Source organism: Gopherus evgoodei, chromosome 1 (assembly GCF_007399415.2).
Source record: "Gopherus evgoodei ecotype Sinaloan lineage chromosome 1, rGopEvg1_v1.p, whole genome shotgun sequence".
Lineage (NCBI taxonomy): Eukaryota > Metazoa > Chordata > Testudines > Testudinidae > Gopherus > Gopherus evgoodei.
Genome location: NC_044322.1, coordinates 251594670 through 251618110, shown reverse-complemented (window position 1 = coordinate 251618110; position 23441 = coordinate 251594670). Strand labels below are relative to the sequence as shown.

The 23441-nt window shown below is 42.4% G+C and overlaps 1 protein-coding gene across 1 annotated transcript in view; it reads left to right on the top strand.

Moving 5' to 3' along the window:
• The window catches only part of CACNA1C (calcium voltage-gated channel subunit alpha1 C), a 672248-nt gene that overhangs the window by 40092 nt on the left and 608715 nt on the right, over nt 1-23441 (top strand). The window contains 2 exon segments of the mRNA XM_030542977.1: nt 2820-3141; nt 9259-9364. Of these exon segments, the coding sequence (XP_030398837.1) occupies nt 2820-3141; nt 9259-9364 (428 nt within the window).

Sequence of the window (23441 nt, the reverse complement as noted above, 5' to 3'; positions counted from 1 at the left end):
CGATCGGGTTAGCTGAGGCCAAGTACCTTGGGTATATAGTGGGGAGGGGCGTGGTGAAGCCCCAACTCAGCAAATTAGAAGCTATACAGAAATGGCCCCGACCACTCCGCAAAAAACAGGTCAGAGCATTCCTGGGACTAGTGGGGTACTATAGGCGGTTCATTCCCCACTTCGCCACCAGGGCATGCCTGTTAACGGACCTGGCCAGAGCTCGAGGCCCAGACATAGTAAAATGGTCTGCTGCGGCCAAAGCCGCTTTTGCAGATCTGCGGACAGCCCTCTGCACAGACCCCGTACTAGTAGCCCCAGATTGTGGGGGAGGAGTTTATCCTACAAACAGACGCCTCAGAAGTAGGGCTGGGGGCGGTGCTTTCACAAATGGTCGGAGATGACAAACACCCCGTCCTCTTCCTCAGTAGGAAGCTCCTACCTAGGGAACGGAAGTATGCCATAGTGGAGAAGGAATGCCTGGCAGTAAAATAGGCCATAGAAAGCCTCCGCTACTAACTACTGGGACGGAGGTTTACCCTGGTCACAGACCATGCCCCTTTGCAGTGGATGCACCAAAACAAGGACAAGAATGCGAGGGTAACAAGATGGTTTCTATCGCTTCAACCCTTCCACTTCACAGTCCGACACAGGTCTGGAACCCAACATGGTAATGCGGATGGCCTGTTGAGGGTGCACTGCTTTCCGACCCAAGTAGCCCAACCCTGTAGCGTTGAGGGGGGGGGGAGATATGTGGCAAACTCAGGACAATTAGCTACCAGGAGAGGGGAGATAGCCACAGAGAAACAAGGCTCAGCTGGAACAGGGTTTACCAGGGAACTAATTAGCTTCAGCTGGCCCCAAGTGCTGGGGGCCTTTTTTAACCCTCCCTGGCAGGGAAGCAGGGGGGGAGGAGAGAAGTAGAGTAGCTGCCAGCGAGTAGGTGTAGCAGGACTCTGAAACTCTTCCTGCAAGGCAGATTGCAGTCTCCCCAGAGGGAGAGAAAAACTGAGCAAGGGACTGGCTGAGAAGGGGTTCGGCCAGACCCTATGCGACCGGGAAGGGCTTTTGCTTTGCCCAAGCCTGCGGCTCCACGGCGGCAAGGGACTGAGCCAGCAGAGGAGAAGCAGGTACTTCGCCACAGTATTTATAATGCAGCTATTGCTGTGGCATCTTGAAACTATACAGACAATTTGAAATCAACAATTACAGAAGATTTAAAAAACATAGATTCCCAAGCAACTTGCTAACTTCCCTCCCCAACTTTTAATCATCTCTCAGAATGTATTCTATGGATAGGAGGCACTAGGTTGCCTTCTTCTGGTCCCTTTTGTTTCCCTTGTACAGGAACTCAATTGGTCTGCCTGCTTAAATATCACTGGATTTCTTTATTAATCTTCCTTAAAGCAGAACACAGCCAATGTTAGGTAATGAGCTAGCTCTGCTATGTAAGATGATCTTACTCCTTCCTCTGGTTTCTCTCCTTCAGCTCCCCTTTGCGAGTATGCCTTTCTGAAAAGCAGCAGCACCTGTTCAGAGGTGAAGGGAACTGCTTTCTCTCAAGGGTAGCCGGTGTTCTCACAAGTTGAATCATTTATGTGCTGTGAAGGAGTAATTATAATTGGTTCAAATTTACACTGCTACAGGACATTCCAGCTTCCTAACATAATCATCAATTTCCCAAAACATGGGCTACTGCCTAGTTCACAAATAAAAACATCTAATAGAATTTCTAGGCTTTCCTTTTGGGCACATGCATATGTGTAGTTCACAGCCAGAATTTGGCTCATTGTTTACGTATCACAAAAGGGTGTGCCTAAACAAAAGCTCATGTGCCATTTCATCTTACAGTTAGGTCATCTTGCTAAAGATTTGGGGCATCAGAATTTTAATGATAGCAGACAAATGTCATAAACATAGTAATTTGAGTCTGAATATGTGAATAAGAGTTTGCATTATTTCAATACAGGATCAAGGAGAAGTCTCTGAAAACTCTTAGTAAAAAAACAAATGTGTTCAATAAGGGTAAAGAGTACTTAAAATTTATTGGCTGAGATAATTTCTTTTAACAATAACTGTTTTTTGTTAGTTTGTTTAAATGTGACAGTCTCTCTTTAAAATACAAGCATCAGAAATAATGTTTAAAAGACTCCAGTTCATGACACCAATGCAACATACTCTCAGGAATGAATTCACAAAAGGAATTTTAAAGCTATGTTTTTATTTTTGGTTTCTGTTTTTACATTTTCTCTTTTCCTGAGTTTTTGTTAAACTCCTGAAAGTTTTTTTTTTTTATATTAGCTATGATGTCAGTTGCCTGTGCTGTTGAAAAGAACAGAAGTCCCCTTTACCCCTATGCACACATGTCTGGTCAAGCTGTCTCTCTTTTTGTGTGTGCATGTGCCTCATTTTGGGTCATTCTACAGATTCACATGTATGACATTAATCTATTTAGTCTTGAAAGAGTGCATTTATGATCTTAATGAACTTTCAAACTACTGAACTTGGCTAAATGAGTGGGAGAAGAGGGGAAAGGTGGACATTTTCTTTTAACATTGAATGCCTGGTGATTGTATTGATTGAAGGTTGTAAACAACTCCATGTCCATGGATTTTTATGTGAGAGTATTTCAAGGCGATTGACACTGCAGAATAGTATTCCCATAAAATGAAGAAGTTGAACTGAAGGGAAGAGCTTTTGTTAACTGTATATTACTCTATGCTTACTCAACCTGAAATCTTTATTTTACTGAAGCTTAAGCTCTTTCAAAGTAATGTTTCCTCTTCCTGTTAATGCAGGTTAATATATTTCTCTTTGTTTTTCATTCCTAGGTTCCAACTATGGGAGTCCCCGTCCAGTTCATGCCAACATGAATGCCAATGCAGCTGCAGGGCTTGCCCCAGAGCATATCCCTACTCCAGGGGCAGCTCTGTCCTGGCAGGCTGCTATCGATGCTGCCAGGCAGGCCAAATTGATGGGTAGTGCTGGCAATGCAACAATATCCACAGCGAGCTCCACGCAGAGGAAACGACAGCAGTATGGGAAACAGAAAAAACAGGGTACAACCACAGCTACACGTCCTCCCCGGGCATTGCTGTGTTTAACACTGAAAAATCCCATCCGGAGGGCATGCATCAGCATCGTGGAATGGAAATATCCTTTTTCGGTGTAGTCACATAGAAACCAGCAAGTTGTTACCGTGCATTAGGCACAGTGCATAAATATGAATAAATAAATACATTAGGCTGATGGGCACCTCTGGGAATCTAAAGTGGATGAGTATTCTCTGATGCCTTCATTGAGAGCAGTTGTGCTCAAAAAGTTTAGGCAACTGTACTAGGCTAGAGTCTTGACTGTACTGCAGCATGTCAGAAGCCAGCAAAAGTTTTGCATGATGGATATAGTGTCAAATTTTGCCCTTACAAAAGCATGTACAACTTATGTTGAAATCAGTTGGAGCTGTGCAAAGATCTCTGACGGTAGAATTGGACCCATATTATATGAATGATACCAATGGATCACATTCTTTTTTTAGTTACACAATAGGGGAAGCATGAGTAACTTATGGTATGTCTACACTGCAATTAAAAACTTGCAGCAGGCCCAAGATAGCAGACTTGGGCTCACTGGGCTCGAGCTGTTTAACTGCAGTGTTGACTTCTGGTCTCGTGCTACAGCCTGAGCTCTGGGATCCTCCCACTTCACAGAGTCCTAGAGCCCAGGCTCCAGTCCAAGCCTGAAAGTCTACACAGCAATGAAACAGCCCTGTGAGCCTGAGTCAGCAGGGTCAGCGGTTTAATTGCAGTGAAGACATATCCTTAGAGAATTTGATGGTATGTGATTCAAAATTCAAGAGCTGTGTAAGTCGCAGTGTCACACTAAATAGTACAGTATGCATCCTGGAAAGAAAAGGGGGTGGCATTGTTATGGAAGAGTGAAACATGATAAAGTGTTGTCTGTGATTGGGCCAAATCCTGTTCACTTTACTCATGGGAGTAATTCAGTTGAAATCACTAGGACTATTTGCATGAGTAAAGTGAGCAAGATTTTGCCTGTTAACTGGAACTGGGTGAGAGACTAGGGCAGAGGTGGGCAGACTATCGTGGCCCGCGGGACCATCCTGCCTGGCCCCTGAGCTCCTGGCCTGGAGGCTAGCCCCTAGCCCCTCCCCTGCTGTCCTCCCTCCCCCGCAGCCTCAGCTTGCTTGCTCTGCCACTGGTGCAATGCTCTGGGCAGCGGGGCTGTGAGCTCCCGGGCAGCGCAGCTGCAGATCCTGGCCTGACCCCATGCTTGGTGCTGTGCAGTGGCAGCAGCGGTGGTGGCAGCATGGCCCAGCTCCAGCCAGGCGGCGTGGCTGTAGCGCTGCCAGCCACTGGTGCTCCAGGCAGCGCGGTAAGGGGTCAAGGAGTAGGGGGGGTTGGATAGAGGGCGGGGAGTTTGGGGTGGTGGTCAGGGGGCGTGGGTGTGGATGGTGGTTGGTGGGGGAAATGGGTTTGAAAGGGGGCAGGAGTCCCGGGGGGGGGGCTGTCAGGAATGAGAGGAGGGGTTGGATGGGGTGGCGGAGGTCCAGGGGCAGTCAGGGGACAGGAAGCAGGGGTGTGTGGATGGGGCAGGAGTCCTGGGGAGGCTGTCAGGAATGAGAGGAGGGGTTGGATGGGGTGGTGGGGATTCGGGGGCAGCCAGGGGACAGGGAGTGGGGGTGTATAGATGAACTGGGGGCCCTGAGGGGCTGTCAGGGAACAGGGGACGTTGGATGGGGCAGGAGTCCCAGGGGGGCAGATAGGAGTTGAGGGCCAGGCCATGACCCCCTCCCTAACTGGCCCTTCATACAGTTTACGAAACCCGATGTGGCCCTCAGGCCAACAAGTTTGCCCGGCCCTGGACTAGGGGATGAGTGTGTGACTTATAGTATAAACAATCCAGTAAAAGTTAGAGAGTGGGTGTCTGGATCTAGCATTATGAGCAAGGGGCAAACAGTCAGATAGTATCTGTTACCAGTGTGACAGAGCACTAGAATGCAAGGGCCCAGTCCTGCTCCCCCTAAAGTCAATGAGAGAAAGGCCATATACTTCAAGAGGAGGAGCAGAATCTAATTTATAATATAGCTTTATTTTGTATAGTTTTGGTCAAACTGTATCCCAAATCCCTTTGGAGTGAAATACACATTAAAATACAAAGAAAAACTATCAAAACAACATAAATCAAAACTAATCAGAAATGATAATTGTTAGTAGGTCACTAGCTAGGCAGGGATCTTCAGTAAATCCAAGGGACGGGACAAGAGGGCGGGGAGAGGAGGGGAAATAGGGCTTGGGGATCAGCCTTTCCGATGAAGAGAGTTCAGAGCTCAACAGCATGTAGGATAATGGAAACTGACTTATGGTTTTTAAGATTTGATGTGCTAATTTAGATGTTGCTCCCAATGAGGTTTGAAGGGCCAAATGTAAAGATGGAAAAGAACCCAGCACTATAAGCCTGTTTAGATCTTGCTGAAACAAAACCTTCTTTTTCAGATGGAGAACGTGTTAACAATGGTGCTGTCAGTAGGGGTTCATAGATGTCCTTAAGCATCTACTAGTCCAGGGGCTGGCAACATTTCAGAAGTGGTGTGCTGAGTCTTCATTTATTCACTCTAATTTAAGGTTTCGCCTGCCAGTAATACATGTTAACATTTTTAGAAGGTCTCTTTCTATAAGTCTATAATATAAAACTAAACTATTGTGGTATGTAAAGTAAATAAGGTTTTTAAAATGTTTAAGAAACTTCATTTAAAATTACATTAAAATGCACAGCCTCCCGGACTGGTGGCCAGAACCTGGGCAGCGTGAGTACCACTGAAAATCAGCTCGCGTGCCATAGATTGCCTACCCCTGTACTAGTCAATTCCTTCCTTTTTGGGATGCTTGTTCTTAATTCCTTTGATTTGGTTTTGCTACTTGTTATCCTTCTGACCCAGCATTAATGCTTTTAGCATAAAATGATGGATGAATGACTTAGGGGTCTAACCTGAATGTTGGTTTGCTTACTGGCACCTCAGTAACGACAGGTCTTTAGGTAGATAGCATGAATTGAAGTTTGATAAATGAATAAGATCAGTGTTGGATGAAGGGACTTGTATTATAAAACAAGATGGAGCACTGATGAGATCTGAAGAGGATCAAGCAATGCAATCAAATCAATTTGAACATGCTGGTGCTCGATTTTTGTTTATTTTTTTTAAAGCTAATAAATAGAAGATTTTTTTCTATCAAAAGCTCTCCCTGAAAGTCTAGTGTTTACAACCACGAACTATGTCAATATCATCAAAGGGCTATGATGAGATTTCATCTTATTCTGCACTCTGACTATTCCCAATTACTTAAAATTATTTAGAAGGGCTGGGCTTAATGTTCTGAACACTGAAAGCCAAAGCACACAGGATGTTAAATAAATATCAGATATCATTAATGGCCTTTTTATTTTACTATGCTGTGATTTGCTGTTTTCCGCAAAAGAAAAAGTCCAAACCTGCAAAGCCTTATTTCTGAGATGTGTCTGGTCACATATATACAAGGGCTCCCATTGTAATAGATATAGTGACAGTTATTAAAAGGGTGCTATCAAGGTTGTTAGGATTAAAATTTGGCCTGTGAGTACTTGGAAAGTTGTATTCTATTGTACCTTAAGGTTCCCAACTGTGCACTTTTTATATATCTGCTGTAAAATCCTGACCCTACTGAAATTCAGTGAGCGTGCTCCTAGTCAGTGGTGCTCCCAGTATCTTCAGAAGGGCCAGGATTTTACATCAATCTTTGCTCTATTGCAACATTTAGACACTGTCAATTTACATTTGGCTCAAAAAATAAATTTTGAAATATTAAGCTTTTATAAAACTTAAACTTAATACCAATGTAAATGTTCCACAATTAAAAAAAAAAATCCAGTGAAATTTTTTTTAGACAAAGTAAATATTTGTCTACAGTGCTTGAAACCCAAACACTACAGCATTAAGATCACACAAATAAAACTGGCTATAAATAAAATCTAAACCAACTTTGGTCTTGATTCTTCAAAGGTTTAGGCATGGATTTAACTTTAAACACTGGGAATCATATCCATGTCTTTGCAGAACTGGGATCATAATTGATTGTTCAAAGAGAAAGGGTGGGGCTGGGATAAGAAGTTTGGGGTATAGGACAGTGCTCTGGGCTGGGATCGAGGGGTTCGGAGGGCGGGAGGGGGATCGGGCTGCAGGAAGGAGTGCAGGTTCCGGCTGGGGGTGTGGGCTCTGGGGTGGGGCTGGGAATAAGACGTTTGGGGTGCAGGAGGTTGCTCTGGACTGGGATTCAGGGGTTTGGAGAGCAGGAGGGAGATCAAGGCTGGGGCAGGATGTTGGGCCATGGGGAGAGGCTCTGAGGGTGCAGGCTCTGAGCGGCACTTACCTGAAGTGGCTTCCGGAAGCAGTGGCATGTCCCTTCTCTGGCTCCTATGCAGAGGTGCAGCCAGGTGGCTCTGCACGCTGCCACATCTGCAGGCACCGCCTCTGCAGCTCCCATTGTAGCACATAGGAGCTGGAGCAGGGTCATGCTGCAGCTTTTGGGAGCTGCGTGGTGTGGCCACTGACCAAGCGCCCCAGCCAGAGTGCTGGAGCGAGGCCAAGCCACTTGGTGTGGCTCTCACCCAGCACCCCGGCCAGAGTGCCAGAGTGGGACCGAGCCACGTGGTGCGACTCGCAGGCCTGCTTAAAACACTGGCCCGTGGACCATAGTTTGCACACCCCTGTTCTAGTGACTATTTATATAAAGTGGAAAAGGTTCAGTAGGAGAGATTGAGATCCACCCATTAAGTAGGGCATTCACCTGCAATGTGGAAGATACCAGTTCAAATCCATGCTCCACATCAGGCAGAGGAGGGACTTGAACCTGGGTCTCCCACATCCTGGGTGAGTACACGTGGCTATTGGGTAAAATGAGTCAAGGGTATCCCCACCTGCTTCTCCACTTGGTAAATGCCTGAAATTGAAATGTTATGTTTTGATCAACCTGAAATAAATTATTTTTTCATTGTTTTGTTTTCTGTTTGTTTCTTTGAGAAAACTGAACAATTTACATTTTGGGTCAATCGAAAACAATTTTAATTTTTTTGTTAGATTTTTCAGTTTGACCAGTGAACCAAAAAATTGATTATTTTCACAGCTCTAGGCCTGATACTGCCCACTTATATATGTAACTCTGTGCACCTGAGTGGTCCTGCTAAGATCAATGAGTCCACACGTGGATAAAGTTAAGCATGGCTCCAATCCAATTCCTACTGAAGTCAGTTGAAAGACTCACATTGGTTTCAATGGACATTGGCTAGGGCTCTATATGCATAAGTGGTTGTGCAGGATTTGGGCCTTATTGTGCACCCCAAAAGTAAAAATTTTAAAGAGAGTGTGTGCGCGCACACCTGAGAACTGAAATGACCTTGCATAGGTTCCCTGGCATAGTGTGTGCTTGGCTGAAGAGTATCCCTGACATATTGGCTAGGCTCCCATTTGTTTTGCATGTGAATCCAATGTACACAGAAATACAATTAAAAAAAATCCTATTTCTGCAAATAGATTATTTTTTTTAAAAATCCCTGGCTTGAATCCTTCAGGTAAGGTGGTGCAGTATGAAAACTTTAAGAAAGGCCACTTTTTGCCTTAACAACCTTGATCATGCCTTTTAAACAACCTTTGGTCTCTCACTCTCATTCTCACTCACTCTTAATTCCTTTTGAGATCAAAACTGAGGAAAGAGATGCTGTGTTAAAAATATATCTCAAGCTATTTGTTACAGATTCTAGTGTTTCATTGAATGTCTCTTTGAAATGTGAGGGAACAGGGTTGAGAAATGCTAACCTGATGTCAAAAATATTTAAAATATATAGTCCTAAATGACAGCTGTGTATGGACAAGAGAAACTATGTCACAAAAGGAAAGAGAGGTCCTGTCTGAATAGGCATTTCTATTAAAAATAGCACAGCTACATGTGAGGGGAAACTAAAGTAAAAGTCAATCTAAATAAAAAGAAAAAACATTTAAGAAATCTGTGTTTACTCTGGCACGCGACTGGCCTACACTGCTTTTGACATATTAGGAAGAATCTTGGCTGGGACCTTCTAAAAGCACTTAAAAAGGCATATGTTTCTTTTCAGAATATAAGGGGCTTGGAATGTTTTCTTTAAACAGAATTCTTATAAATCTTCTTCATTTTTTTTACTTGTGTGTGCACATTTCAAAATAACTTCCTTAACTCCATTCCTCAGACCATTTGAAATAATTATTTTACTGACTATTTTTGCCAATTGTGTGGCCTTAGCTATCTATATCCCCTTTCCAGAAGATGATTCCAATGCCACCAATTCCAATCTGGTAAGTCCTCACAGGTGTCCAATTTTACTCTTTTGTAGGCCTTGCTTAAAACTGACTGGAGAGTTGGTCAGGAGCTAAGGAGAAAATAAGGCATGCATCAACTCCCTACAACAGAACTGGATTTTAGTTTTGAATGCTGTATTGCTCTTTATCCATATTAGCACCTGTCTCATCAAGACCTGTTGATTCCAAAAAACTGTAAAATCCTGTATGTGGAGTTTTGGTTAGTAAATCTGAATGTGCTGTAGAAGTATTTGGTAAATTTAAACTGCAGGTGTTTGCACAGAATATCTTTAATTATAGATTGCTATGCCTTTGTTTCGTTAAGTGCCTTTGTGTAATTGATAAGGTCCTTCTCTCAGGTGATGTACAGCAGTGCAGCTTGGTGACTAAAGTCTAGGAAGTCGTTAATGTTTGCACTGCACATTAGGACTTATGTGTGTTTGAAGGGTTTTTTTCTCTTGCCAGGGAAGATTGCTATTCTTGTTTCCATTGATGCAAATGCCAGTATTTTGGGATAGGTTGTCCATGGAAAAAGGAAGGAGTGTTTACTTTTGGCTTAGTGTGAAGTCATAGCAAAGATCTCTGTTCAGGCAGAACACAACACAAACAGAGGTCTGGAATGCAATCCACAGAATTAGAATAAAGCTTAGCCCTCCCTCTGAAAATATTATGTGAACAAATTTCATGATCTGATTGGAACAGAATGAAGTCTTACTCCGGGAGGGTAAGACTTGAGATACTGTGCTCTTACCCCAGTTGAACCACTGTGACATGAAAGACCTTTTGGATGGATAGAGTGGGGAAAATAAGGGCCATTTCTCCTAAACAGAGACAGCTGGCATGTATGACTTGTTAAAAATGTCACACTATTCTCTGGGGAACTGGTTGTTGTGATGAACTATTCTCTCGAAGTTGTCTAAAACAAATTGCAGTAAAAACAAAGACTTCCAGATCTTTCCTGGAACATAGATCCTGGGCAAAATCTTAAATTTACTTTTTTGCTTTGAGAGAAAAGGCGGGTGAGGTAATACCTTTTATTCAACCAAGAAAAGATATTACCTCATCCACCTTGTCTCTCTAGCTGATGCTAGCCCATTTGGGGTCCTAAATAGGAATATTTTTGCCCACTTCCAATACTAAAACAGGCAAGTTCTTATAATAAAAAGTGAATAGGGCCCCCCCCTTGAGCTGTTTGGGGTCCTAAACAATTGCTTAGTCTGCTTATGCCTAGCACCGGTTCTGCAAACAACCTTCTTGCTTTGAAACATCTTTAAAAAGTTAAAAACAGGGAAAAAGTGTATGCCTGTTCATATGTTTTCAGCCATTTTCCACTTAGCTTTAAACTCATATTGGGCTTTCAACAAGGATGTTTATGAATTGGTATCATTACCTATTGCTATTTGTCCTGCTGTCTGATGGAACTGTTGGAATCAGAGTGCTAGATGATGATGATCATGGGTTGTGTGGGTGTGTGGATAATTTACTTTAACAATAAAACATGTCCCTTTTCAGCAATGGACATCTTGTAATAAAAGTCAAACAATAGTGTCTGTATCTTATACAAACAGGGATTTCCCTTAATGGCCATTATAATAAACAGAATACTGTCTCCTTGTCTACTATACATTTTGATTTATAACATTAAAAGATACAAATGAAGCTTGGAGAACTTCAATTTCATCCTATTCCAGAGCTAAGTGAAATAGAGCTGAGGATACTTGTCTTATTTCAGCATCATGAAACTATTGGATAATGGCAACTGAGTAACATTTCAGATAAACTTTGGTAATAGGATCAGATAGACTGAAGTTGGCCTGTCTGGCATAATGATTAAAATTAAGCTGAGCAACTTCCACGCAGAGATCTGTTGCACACATATGGTACCTCTGTTTAATATCTCATCTCATGCCGTGACCATAGTATCAAAACATCTCCCCTTATTTGTGAGTGATATAATATAAAATACAAGAATTCCTAGGGACAGGTTAGTAAAAGGTGTCCACTTTACTTGGGGCTGGATAGAAATAATTCATTTATTTGGGCAGCTGGTCTAGGGAGTTAGGGGAAAGAAAAAAATTAACTGTTTCCCTATGTCCTGTTATTGTTTTGATCTCAGTGGAATAACAATTTAAAATGTCAGCAAAGGCTCACATCGTAGGTCAGATGTCCAATGGCAGTGAAGTGGAGTTTGATTCAGTGGCGATAAGGCTTTACTTTGTATTATGTGCTTGGTCCTGGAGCACTGACTGCTCAATGGCCTCTTGTACTGCCCAGCGGTGTATTATCGCCTAGACCAAAAAGGCCTAGGCCTAGGGTGGCAAATTTGCTCGCAACCCCTCCCCAAATCCCAGGCCTGCTTCCTCCCCCAGGCGTGCCGTGCTTCCCTCCTTCCACCTCCCTCCCAGGCTTGCCCTGTGAAAGTGCTGGGAGGGAGGGAGAAGCGAGTAGCGGCAGGATCCTCGCCCTAGCTCACCTCCGCTCCACCGCTGCCATCCCCCAAGTGCGCCACAACTCCCCTTCTCCCCGCTTTCTCCCAGGCTTACCGCGGGGGAGCAGAGGTCAGCTGGGGGGGAGGGGTTGGCAATTTTTTGAGGGCCTGGGGTGCCAAATTTGTTAATCCGCCAGTGGTCCTGCCCCTTGTAAAAGGGGCATTCTGTTAAAATTGATAGAATGTCAGGACATAATCTGATTGGTTCATCCTAAGGGAAACCTCCCCTTTGCTGAATTAAGCTTTCAAGTTGTATTTCAGTCAGTACAGCGGTTCTGCCTGTTAACGTTTTGCTTTCTCTCACAAGGTGATATGCCCAGCTTTTAATATTTGTACCTAGGAATTTAAAAAAAATACATTGTATAACCTATTTTAAACAAAGTGCATTCCAAAATGCTTCACAGAAACGTGGAATATAATTAGTTAAATATTAAGCAATAGCTAAGAGAGAGCAGAGCTAAGGAGGTTTAGATATGGGTGAAAAGATGTGTTCTGCAGAGATTTGGAATGAGATGGAGAGCTGATGAGGCAGAGGTAGAAGAAAATTGTTAAAGGGCATGAAGTGCAAAGCAGAGGGCTCTTGCACTCAAATAGCCAAATTGTGTGAAGGGACAGAGAAATAAGGACTTTAAGTGGAGAGAGAAGGATTATAAACCAAACATACTCCTGTTCTAAACCCAAATGTACTTTGCGGAATACTTTTGCTTGCAAACACTCAGCTGTCAGTTTATTTTGTTCTCTAGTTTAGGAGTCTAGAATCGCAAAGGATTATTTCTTCAATAGAAAGGGTGTGGGTATGTTTATATTGTGTGCAGATGGGCATATACGGTGTTCTCTTTCTTTTTTAAAGAGTCAGTCTGACTGAAAGGAAGTAGAATGTGTCCAACTGCCCAGGGAAACTCTTTTCACTTGGGTAGCAAGTCTAGCTTCACATTCACTTTGCGATTTCATTTGGGGTGGGAGGGGGAAGGTGGAGTATTACCATAACAACTCTTCCATCCCTGATTTTCTGAGACATGGAGAATCTTCTTCAAGAGACATATTACCCAGTATGTGTTGTGTAACAATTTTTTTTAATAAGGTTTGACAAAATAAAACAACTGTTTTCCAATAAAGTGGCACACTTTCCTCAGGCTGTGAATACTACTTTTCTAATATCTCATTGTCATTTTTAAAACAACTTTATCTTTTGAGATGGGGGAGAAATAAAACAATTAAAAAAAAAAAGTTAATGGCAAGGAGGTGGTTGTTGGGAGAGGAGGGAGTTGTGGACTGTGTGAACTTCAACCAGTGCTTTTCTTTTTGTGTAAAGCTGAGCAAAATGGTGGCTAATATGGTTTCACTGAATAATTATGATCTGGGTAAATTCTACCTGTGAGGGTATGAGATTAATCAAAAGTCAAACAGGACATATTTGTACTCTCCATAAGAATCTTGCTCAGAAGTACATTTGCCTCACTCCACATGGATAATATACATTGACACACATTCATCTCCCTCTTTTATCACCTTTGCCTTTAGGTATGATACCTACTTTGCACTAAACCAGAAGTTAGGAACATACATGAGACTTATATGCAGTTCAAACAGCACAGGCCCTTACCATCTGAACTGAAAGAGAATCTTCATAACATGTTAAGATGTTAATATAGGATCAAAAATACACAGATGAAAAGTTCTGTTTCCATCTGTGACGGGCACTTGTACATATATACATAAGCCAATTCATTACGATATTAATATAGGACTTGCTATCCTGGATTACATCATCAAGCCATTAACTGGGTGTAGTGATGTAGACTGGGTTGTGGAGAGTTGCCCATAAATGTGTTAGGTAGGTTCCTGGGGCTGGTTGGAAGCTCATCCTCAGTGCTCTGCATGTATATAAATGTGTTTTCTGTGAGTGGCTCCTACAGGCTGCTGTCACCCTTGTGTTTAGACTGTCAGTGATGCACAGTATCATCACCTACTGGTGCTTACGCACCATGCAGACAGGGTCGCCCCCAACAAGTTCCCAGCTGTTAGGTGGCTCAGTCTGTTTCTGCCTTGACCATGAGAGATTCCTGCAGCCAAGCAAGGAGTCAGGAAAAGAGCCAGTGTGTAGCTGCCCTTCTTTCTCAATCCAGTAACAGAGAAAGAAGACAGTGAGTCAGGGGTCATTGAGATCTCTCCCAGCCCATCACCAGTCAGGCCCCATACACCAGCAGCAGGAAACCCAGGCTGCATCCTTACTCAGACAATTCATGAGTTTTCCACTTCTTCTTAATTAAAACCCAAATAAGGGGAATTTTGGGGTGAGTAGCCAGGTCTCCAAGACAAATATTGTTGAAGCCAACAAGGGAAGGGAGGGGAGAGGAAAAAGAGATGGAATGTATGAGCACTGATGACATGAAAAGAAGAGCAAAACTCAGTAGCTTAAGGAATGATGGACACACAACTGATTAATTGATTGGCTAAGGACAGAACTGATTTTGTGATTGAGAAGGAGCTACAGCAGATGAATTGGGGAAGGAAAAGACAGAAATGAATTGTCGGGGTGGGGAGACTGGGAAAGAACTGATGGAAAGGGGTATGCAAAACTGATTGTTGGGTGGTGAATGTGCGTACAACTGGACTGAATGGGGGTGGCGACGAGGAGAACACATTGTGGGGGAGGATAGGATGAATATTGCTGTGGTCACCTGGCATCTTCCAGTCAAGGACTGCCTCTAATTTAATGTTTTTCCTTCAGCAGTGAATAGCACTGTACCTGTTGTTTCAGAGGAAGGCCAAACTTCCCCATAACAAATAATCAAATCATGTATACATTTCTAATATTCCAGAGTATTTTTGTATTTACCTGGCAGGCATACAGTGGTCATAAAGACACTCAAAAGGATACTGAGGTGTACAGTGGAATGACCAGAACTTTTTATAACATTTTATGGTACAATTTGCCTGGTGGAAGGAATACTGGGCCATATTCACCAGTGATTTACACACTGTGCAATCCCAGTTAATAGACTAAGTGTGGCGCATTGTCTAGTTTGGTGTTTGAAAACTATTTTTCCGAATCAAAATCTTTGACTACATTCACCCATAGACTTATACCAGTTCTTGAATGGCTTTTGGGCATCATGCATGTTTTATTTTTCATTTCTTCCTTTTTTATGTGTGTCCATGCAATGCTTATGTTTTGTATAGTTTTTTAATTTAAAAGTACAATACATATGAAAGGCCACTTTTTAAAACAGCAGACATCTGTGTTTATAAATTTAGGGTCTGAGCTGCCACTGTCTTCAATGAGCGTAATATCAGGCTGTTGAAGTCCTGGAATAATAGAAATATGCATGTAGCTTCTATGGTTTTCATATTTACCCGCGCGCACACACACGCACTCTGTGTACACTAAAAACTTATTACACATACATATGGAAGGGAATAGTATTAACTGCAAAATCATTTTGGAACTAATGAACTCAACTAAAGTTTTGCTTAAATTTTACAAATGAAAAAAGCTCACACAGAGAGCAGTGATGTGTATTCTCTTACTGTAGTCAGGAAAAATTAAACTAGTTTGAGGGGAATTAAAGTTAGCCTGTTGCATGGCTGTAGTTGATATGGAGTCTTTGTGCTTGTTATTCCTGGCGATTATGCATAAAACCAGAGATAATGTACCTTTAGAATAAAACTATAGGCTGCGTAAGATAGGAAGCTGAGAGGAAAATGCTTCTGTCATTTTACTGGCAATTGCAAAATGGCACACCTGGTCAGTGTCACAGCATGGTGATAACATAACTAGGCTAAGACCAAGATTTGCAACACATTCCGTATAACACAGCTCACTTGACTGTTTATGCTTTTGAATAAATATCAGGGGAAAATTCGTTGTGGTGTTTTGATGGCCCTGCTTTCCCTCTCTTGAACTTTTTATAGCAAGGAAGTCCTGTGCTGCAATAGTTAAACTAAACATTCTTTTTCTACACTCATTTTTATGTGTGTTTACAGTTGGATGTTACCTTATGATTAACTTCTTACAACTGAAATATGCCCCTTGGATGAAGAAAGATGGGATTTGTACCTGCCTATCAGAGATTGTGCCAGCCTGTCTGCTTGTGAGTGTGCCTGCCTGTGGAAAGTGGGCTTGCCTGCAAGATAGAGTACAAATATGTGTCTAGTTTGCTGACTGGCAATTGTGTTTGATTCCAATTGAATGTATGATGTCTGTACAAAAAAGGAGAAAGTGTGTTTAATCTTTTTGCATTTGTATCAGACACACAATGAATGGGTATATAATACTGTGGCTTGATATATTGTAATCTAGATACTGGTAAAAAGAAGTCTAATCAGTTTGCTCATCACAGAATTCTGAAGATCACATACTAAAGTGGCATTCTTGCAATCATATGGTCCTTTCCAGTATACAACGTCAGAAGTAAATTTACAAATAATATTTTAAATAAAATGTAGCAATTCTGTAAATTATTTGCTTAGGGTCTGTCACCTTCCTGGGATCCTCACTTGTCATCCGGGTATTTGGAGGCCAGTGCTGGAGAGTTTGGTATTTTACATTCACACTAGTTTTAATATCAAAAGAAAAACTTTACCAAGAGAATGGAAATTGTTTTCCATTCTCTGTGTTCTGGTTGCCTGTTAATCTGCTGTTTCAAACATTGCCATTCAGTGATTCCCTCCCTTGATTTTTCCCATGGAAGAGACTCATCAGGGCGATTGGGTCAAATCCTGCAAGTCCTTAGTCAAAAGTCCCTTTGGCTTCAATGAGAAGTTTTCCTAGAGTCAGCAGTAAGGGCTATAATATGTAGGATCTTATTTTCAAAATGAATTGAACAAAGCTGGTCAAAATAATAGAGTGGGGGAATTGCAAAAAGTTGAAATTTGAATGTTTTGACCAGCTTTAGAATTGAAATTTTGCAGATCAGGAGCCAGCATTCCCCTCTCTATGGTATGGACATCTATAATTTGATTTGTTTTTATTTCGCTAGTATATTAAATCTGAACGTCATTTAAGTTTGTAATTCAGTACTTTTCACTGATTCTAAAAGTTAAATTTTTATCACTGAGGGAATAATAAACATACATGTGTGGAAACATGATCTTTCAGTGAGTTTGCTATGGGTAAGAGTTTTTCAGCACAGCTCTGTAAGCACATAACAATAAACATTAGTATTATGAATGTTACATTAGCATCAAGAGTGCCCAACCACAGTCTGGTCCCCATTGTACTACACACCGTAAAAACACAGACACAGGAACAATCCCTGCCTCATAGAGAAGATGAAACAGAGTCATATAGGAGTGAAGCAACTTGCCCAAGGCCACACAGCAGATCAACAGCATTTTCAGGACTAGACTCCAGATCTCCTGGGTCCCAGGCTACTTCCCTATGTCTTGGACCACAGTGGTTTCATAGATATAACTGGTAGCAATTCCTGTATTTGGGTTACTTAACACTTTCCATCATAAAAGATTCTTGCAACTTCTTTTAAAATATAAACCCTTCCACTGTTTGCAGCAGGCTTTTGAAATTGCTAGGGAGAAATCCCTGCGGCCAGAGAAGCGCCTTTTCTTTGTCCCATGAAATTCTGCTCAGATTTTGTTGCGAAATCACCATTGCACAGCTCTTGCTTGCTTTCCTCAGAAAAATTTGTTGCCAAAATAATATTTGAAAAAGAAACATTCTAATCTAAGGCCGGGCTTGTGCCACTGCAATGGGAACCTCAGGAGAAGATAGCCTTGCGGAGAGAGGGAGACAGACCCAGGCCAGTCACTCCTCCGACAACACTGCACCAGACTTGGCACAATGCCCAACTCCCTCTCAACTGTGAGGGCAAGGCATGGAGAAGGAGCTCCCCTCGTCTCTTGTACAGCCTGTTCCTGCTGCCAGCAAAGTACACCTCTACCCAGATATAACATGACCCAATATAACACGAATTCTGATATAATGTGGTAAAGCAGCACTCTGGGGGGGCTGGGCTGCGTGCTCCGGTGAATCAAAGCAAGTTCGATATAACGCAGTTTCACCTATAATATGGTAAGATTTTTTGGTTCCTGAGGACAGCTTTATATTGGGGTAGAGGTGTAGTTAGTCAGCATAGCTCAGCTACAGTGCTGAAGAGTCTGGGTTTAAATCCTACCAGTGATTCATGATGGGGGGGGGAGTTGCTAAAGTTGTAAATAATAAAATTTGTTTTAACTTTTTCCTTTCAAAATAAACATATTAAATTACTTTAAACCCCCCCCCCCATAAAAGAATGTTGTGTTGCAAAACTGAACACTTTAAGTTAGGAAATGCCAGAATGTAGGTTGCCAGGCAACCTTAATTTGGCCCCATTTGTTCATTTGGATTATGATAGTCTGCAATTACATGATCACATATGATTTTTTTTCCACTGTCTTATTCAGTACACAGTCTAAACAGGGCTCAGGAAATGAATCAGGATTGTGTAGTGAATGAGGCTGGTTGTATGATCCCTGCTTCATTTGCTCTAGAAATTGAAAGGTTGTGTAGAAAACAAAGTAGGAGTTTGAAGGAAAAGAAATGAGAGCCTTGTGATTAAGACAGATTTATGAGACACAGGTGAACACAGTTCGATCCTTGTCACTGCCAAACTTTCCTGTATGATGTTGTGCAAGTCACGTAAGCCTAAACTTGGCAGGTGGCCACTGTGTTTCTCACTGTTTGAGTTGCCAACTTGAGACACCTTGGATCTGATATTCTGAACTTCTGAGCACTCACAACTTCAACAGAAGTCAGTAGGTGCAGTGAAAGCTCAGCATCACTGGCAGTAATGCAGCATGGTCTGAAGGAATGAGCACTGGGTGTGGAGTCATGCGGTTCAAATCCTTATCTTGGCTTTGTCATTAAGTCACTGTGGCCTCAGGCAAGTCTCTGTCTCATCTTTCCCACCTGCAAAATAGGATGCTGCTGCTCTCACAGAGGAGATAAATTCATTGAAGTCTATGAGGCATTCTGATACTATGCCGATAAGTGCCCTAGAAAAGCCCATCAAGAAAAGAATAATTGTATATTCATCCCATAGTGTGAAATAAGTATGGCAGTGGCCCAAGATTGAGTGAAGAGGATAAAAATAGTGAACAGCTACCTAACTGGGCACCATCCACCCCGTGAACTGAACGAGGGTGGGGTCCTGTGGGAAAAATCCTATGTGATTATGTAATTAAAGACTGTAGAATAATACATATGCACAAGGGGGCCAAATTAAAGTTCAAAGAGTAACTTAGACTGGGGGAGTTCCTAACTTTCATGTGCTTGACTTTATAACCTAAGTAACATTTTAAATGTAATTTCTGAATGTGCATACAGTGGAACCCCGATTATCCAATCTAATTGGGACCAGGGCCAGACCAGATAACCAAACATCTTGATAAACTGGAGAATGGGTGGTGGGGCTTGAGCTTTGAGCCTGAGGCAGCCAGGGCTTGGGCTGTTGCACTGACAGTAGGAGCCCGAACTGCCCAGGGCCGACAGCAGGTGCACTAGCTGGCCATGGCTCACAGGCAAAGCCCCAGCCATGTGGGGCTCAAAGCCTGAGCCCCACCACTGTCAACCCCAGGTGGCCAGTGGTTCAGTTAATAAGGAGAGCCGGATAGTGGAGGCTCGGTTAAATGGGATTCTACTGTATATATTAAAATAATGTTATTATTAAGATTGCAAAGTCAAGAACTCGAAAGTACTTGACTTGGCAACCTTGATTCTCTTTTAACATAGTTTTTTTTTAAATGTAATTTCCTAGGTTCTAAAAAGCAAACTCAAAAAAACAAATTCCATCATATGGCATCATATTGACACCACCATGGTTCATCAGCAGGACTGGAACCTTTGAATCAATCACACAGACCTCTGCCACTTGAGCTAATGATAATTGATAGCAATTATAGATTGTCATCCTCTATGTGAAGCAGCACAAGAGGGGGGTTGAGACACGCACTTTGCCAGAGTGCTTCACAGATATGTGCTGACAGCAAAGGAATGGTGAGACTCAGGAATTCTCCATTCTGGAGGGACCCAGGCAACACATCTGATTTGTGTCTTCCTTCCCTACTCCACTGGCTCCCAGTTTCCCTCCCTGGATTCCAGTGGCAGAGCTAAATGGGAGGAGGGAGACTGTGCCTCCAGCAGCTTTCAGGGGTAATTGTAGTGCTTTTTCATGGCAATAGGTATAACTGAAGGTGGCACCAACAATGATCCATTGATTGCCCCCGTCTCTCACAGTCCCCCTTTCTATCACTGCTCAGAACCTGGCTCCAGTACTGGGTTCCTCATCCAATCTCTCTCCCTGTCCATGCCTGTCCTTGGCTGTCCCTGCCTCTTTGTCCAGCCAGTTCAAGTCACCTCCTGCTCCTCCTCCAATCTGTGCCCCCTTCCCTCCCAGCCAATGGGCTCCCATTTCCTGCCCCCGCTTCCTTTACTGGCTTTCTCCACTCTCCACAACTACTGCCAGTCAGACTTCCTATTCCCTCCAACCTCCAGTCCCAGTCTCATTAAATTCCTTGGCCAGATGGTCCCATATCTCTTGCAGATGACACCACTCTCTCCTCCACTGGATCTGGCCCCCTTGCCCTGGTCCAGTTTTTGTCCCTTCTGCACTGAAATACAACAGCTTCCTCCTCCACACTGCCTGAATGCCTGCAAGAAGGTCATTGGGAGTGCAAAAGAGACAGGCTCCCTGTTTTCAGTTACTGTGCCCAGTCCCACCCCAGCCAGGAGCAGTAATTGCAGGGAAACACCTCTGAGCCCAAATAGTCTTGACCCTGAGCATGTTTAGTCACTATGTGGGGATGGAGCTTGTGCAATCTTGTTAGCACTAGGAACTGTGACAGGCTCAAGTATGCTCCATTAGGATGGCATCTTTGGAGATTTTAGCTATTTAGCTCTAGGAAGTGTCTACTGAATATGTTAACTGCAATTTTTCAAAGGCTTATAATTTGGCCAAATTTGGGTTAATTTTCATGGGGTCAGCAGAAGGCAAATCTCAGACACACAGGCCACCCCTTGCCAAATTTCAAGTCCCTGCTCCAAAGCATGAGGGTGCTAGAGCATTTCAAAGAAAAGGTCTTCAGAATTTTTAAAATATATTTTTCTTACCCTCATTCTCAGAAACATCTGAACTAAACTGAACTGATTTGGCTAAAATATTCTAAAAATATTCAGCTTGAGTCTGCCATCCAGTATGGAAAATTTCAGCCCAAATGGTTAAAATTTGGCAAAGCTATGAACAGCTGAAAACAGGTTTGCAATAATGTGAAACTTTAATAAAAATAATAAAAATTGTCAATATGAATGTATAACAAAATGGTTTATAGAACCAATAATATAATGAAAATTATGTAATAATTACAGAATTAACTGATATATAATGCTGTAACTGTATTAAGTACAATTATATTATGCAAAATGTAATACAGTTAGAGAATAGGGACTTGTCTACACTGGAAAGTTTTATGGGCAAAGTTCTGTTGGCATACTGCTATCAACATAGCTTTTTCAGCAGAGTATGTCCACATTTAGCTGCCTTCCCTGGTACAGTGTGTCCTTGCAGCATCAGGTTACACTGTAAAAGACGTGTAGCACTGGGCAGGCATCTGTGTGCACCCCATGCCATCTTCTGGCACATTATTTTGTGGGATATTTTTGCATTGTGTTGTCAGATAATAGCACTCTTTTCAGGGAATTGTGGGAATTTGACCTCAAATTCCCACAGTTCCCTCTGTTTCATTCGATATTCTACTTGTTTTTGCACTGTTTTTAAAAATCCACACAGTTCCCTCTGGTCCATCCTATTATATTTTCCGCTACTTTTAAAGGTCTCCTGGTTCTCACTCAGACCTGCATCATCTATTTCCTCTTTCTCAATGAGCTCCCCCTCATTCTGCAGTTCTGGTCCCTCCCCACCTCTGAAGGTAGTGAGGTGTCCACTGTCCATAATGGATTAGGTGAGGGATCCCTGCGCAGTATTGCATTCAGCTATACGCAATAGTGGCAGCTTTTGGGGGCAGCACCAGATTTTGTTGCCTACCTTTGTCCTCTGGTAACCTTCCTGCAGCTCCTTCTTCTTTGCCTGGCAGTGGCACTCATACTTGTCGTACCCCAGCTTCTGCATTGCCTTTGAAATATTGGAATGTACATCTTTATTCCTGCAGGAATTCCACAATCCTACCAGCACAGCTCCTTCTCCCCACAGACTGAGGAAATCCAGGACCTCTCTCCTGGACCAGGCAGCAGCACAAGGTTAAGCTGGAGTTTTACCTGGAGCCATACCTGTACAGGTGTGCCTGCAAAGGTGAGCTAGCAGGAGAAGAGGCTTCCAGTCACTGGGACCCCTGGCAGCAGAGTTAAATATTTGACCAGAGCAGTCACTGCCCCCGGGACAGGTGCATTTTGGGCTTGTTGCTGGAGGACTGGTTGTACAAGTACAGGTACTTCTGGATTCATATAAGCATTGTGCCAGTAGAACTGTGTCAGTAGAGGACATATGTCATGCAGGGAACTGGTTTAAGTTCACCAGCAAAACTTCAGGGTTTTGTTGGCAGGACTCAAAATTGTGTTTGGACATGGGCAAGGCTGTGCGGACAGAAGGCAAGTTTTGCTGGTAAAACTTTGTAATGCAGACCAGGCATATTAGAGGTAGAGGTACAGACTGTTGGTTTTCATATGACATTTGAAAAAGAAATACATAACTTCTGTGGCAGAGAGAGATTATCTGGGAAGTCTGTTCCAGATAGGAGCTGCAGATGAGCAGACTCTTGTACCAACAGCAACAGAGCTGTTGCTACACTGGAAAGTTTTATGGGTTAGAACAGAGAGCTGTGCTAGACTAGAAGGGGGCTCAGGAAGAGAAGTGGGGAGAAAGAAGTTCTGTGTCGTAAACTGGAATAAGTACATAGGAGCTTTTAAAATAAAAAAGGGCAATTTTCATCTGGATTCTGAAAAGATGTGGAGCCTCTGCTGGTATCTTCAGAATGGTGGTACTATGTTTAGATGATATTCAAATTGTATATTTTGTTTATGGCAGGTCCATACTTCAACACAAATGCTATTTCCCCAACCATTTTCCCCTTTAGTTTTAAACTGTTTAAATTTCTGAATGATCATAATATAATGATGTCCCTTTAGAATGAAAAAGTAGCTATTAAGACTGTCAAGTGATTAAAAAAATAATCACGATTAATTGTACTGTTAAACAACAATGGAATACCATTTATTTTAAATATTTTTAGATGTTTGCTACATTTTCAAATATATTAATTTCAATTACAACACAGAATACAAAGTGGATAGTGCTCACTTTATATTTGCACTGTAAAAAAATAAAAAATTATATCTTTCAATTCACCTCATACATGTACTGTAATGCAATGTCTTTATCATGAAAGTTGAACCTACAAATGTAGAATTATGTAAACAGAAAAAACCTGCATTCAAAAATAAAACAATGTAAAACTTTAGCGCTTACAAGTCCACTCAGTCCTACTTCTTGGTCAGCCAATTGCTCAGACAAACAAGGTTGGTTACAATTTGCAGGAGATGCTGCTGCCTGCTTCTTGTTTACAATGTCACCAGAAAGT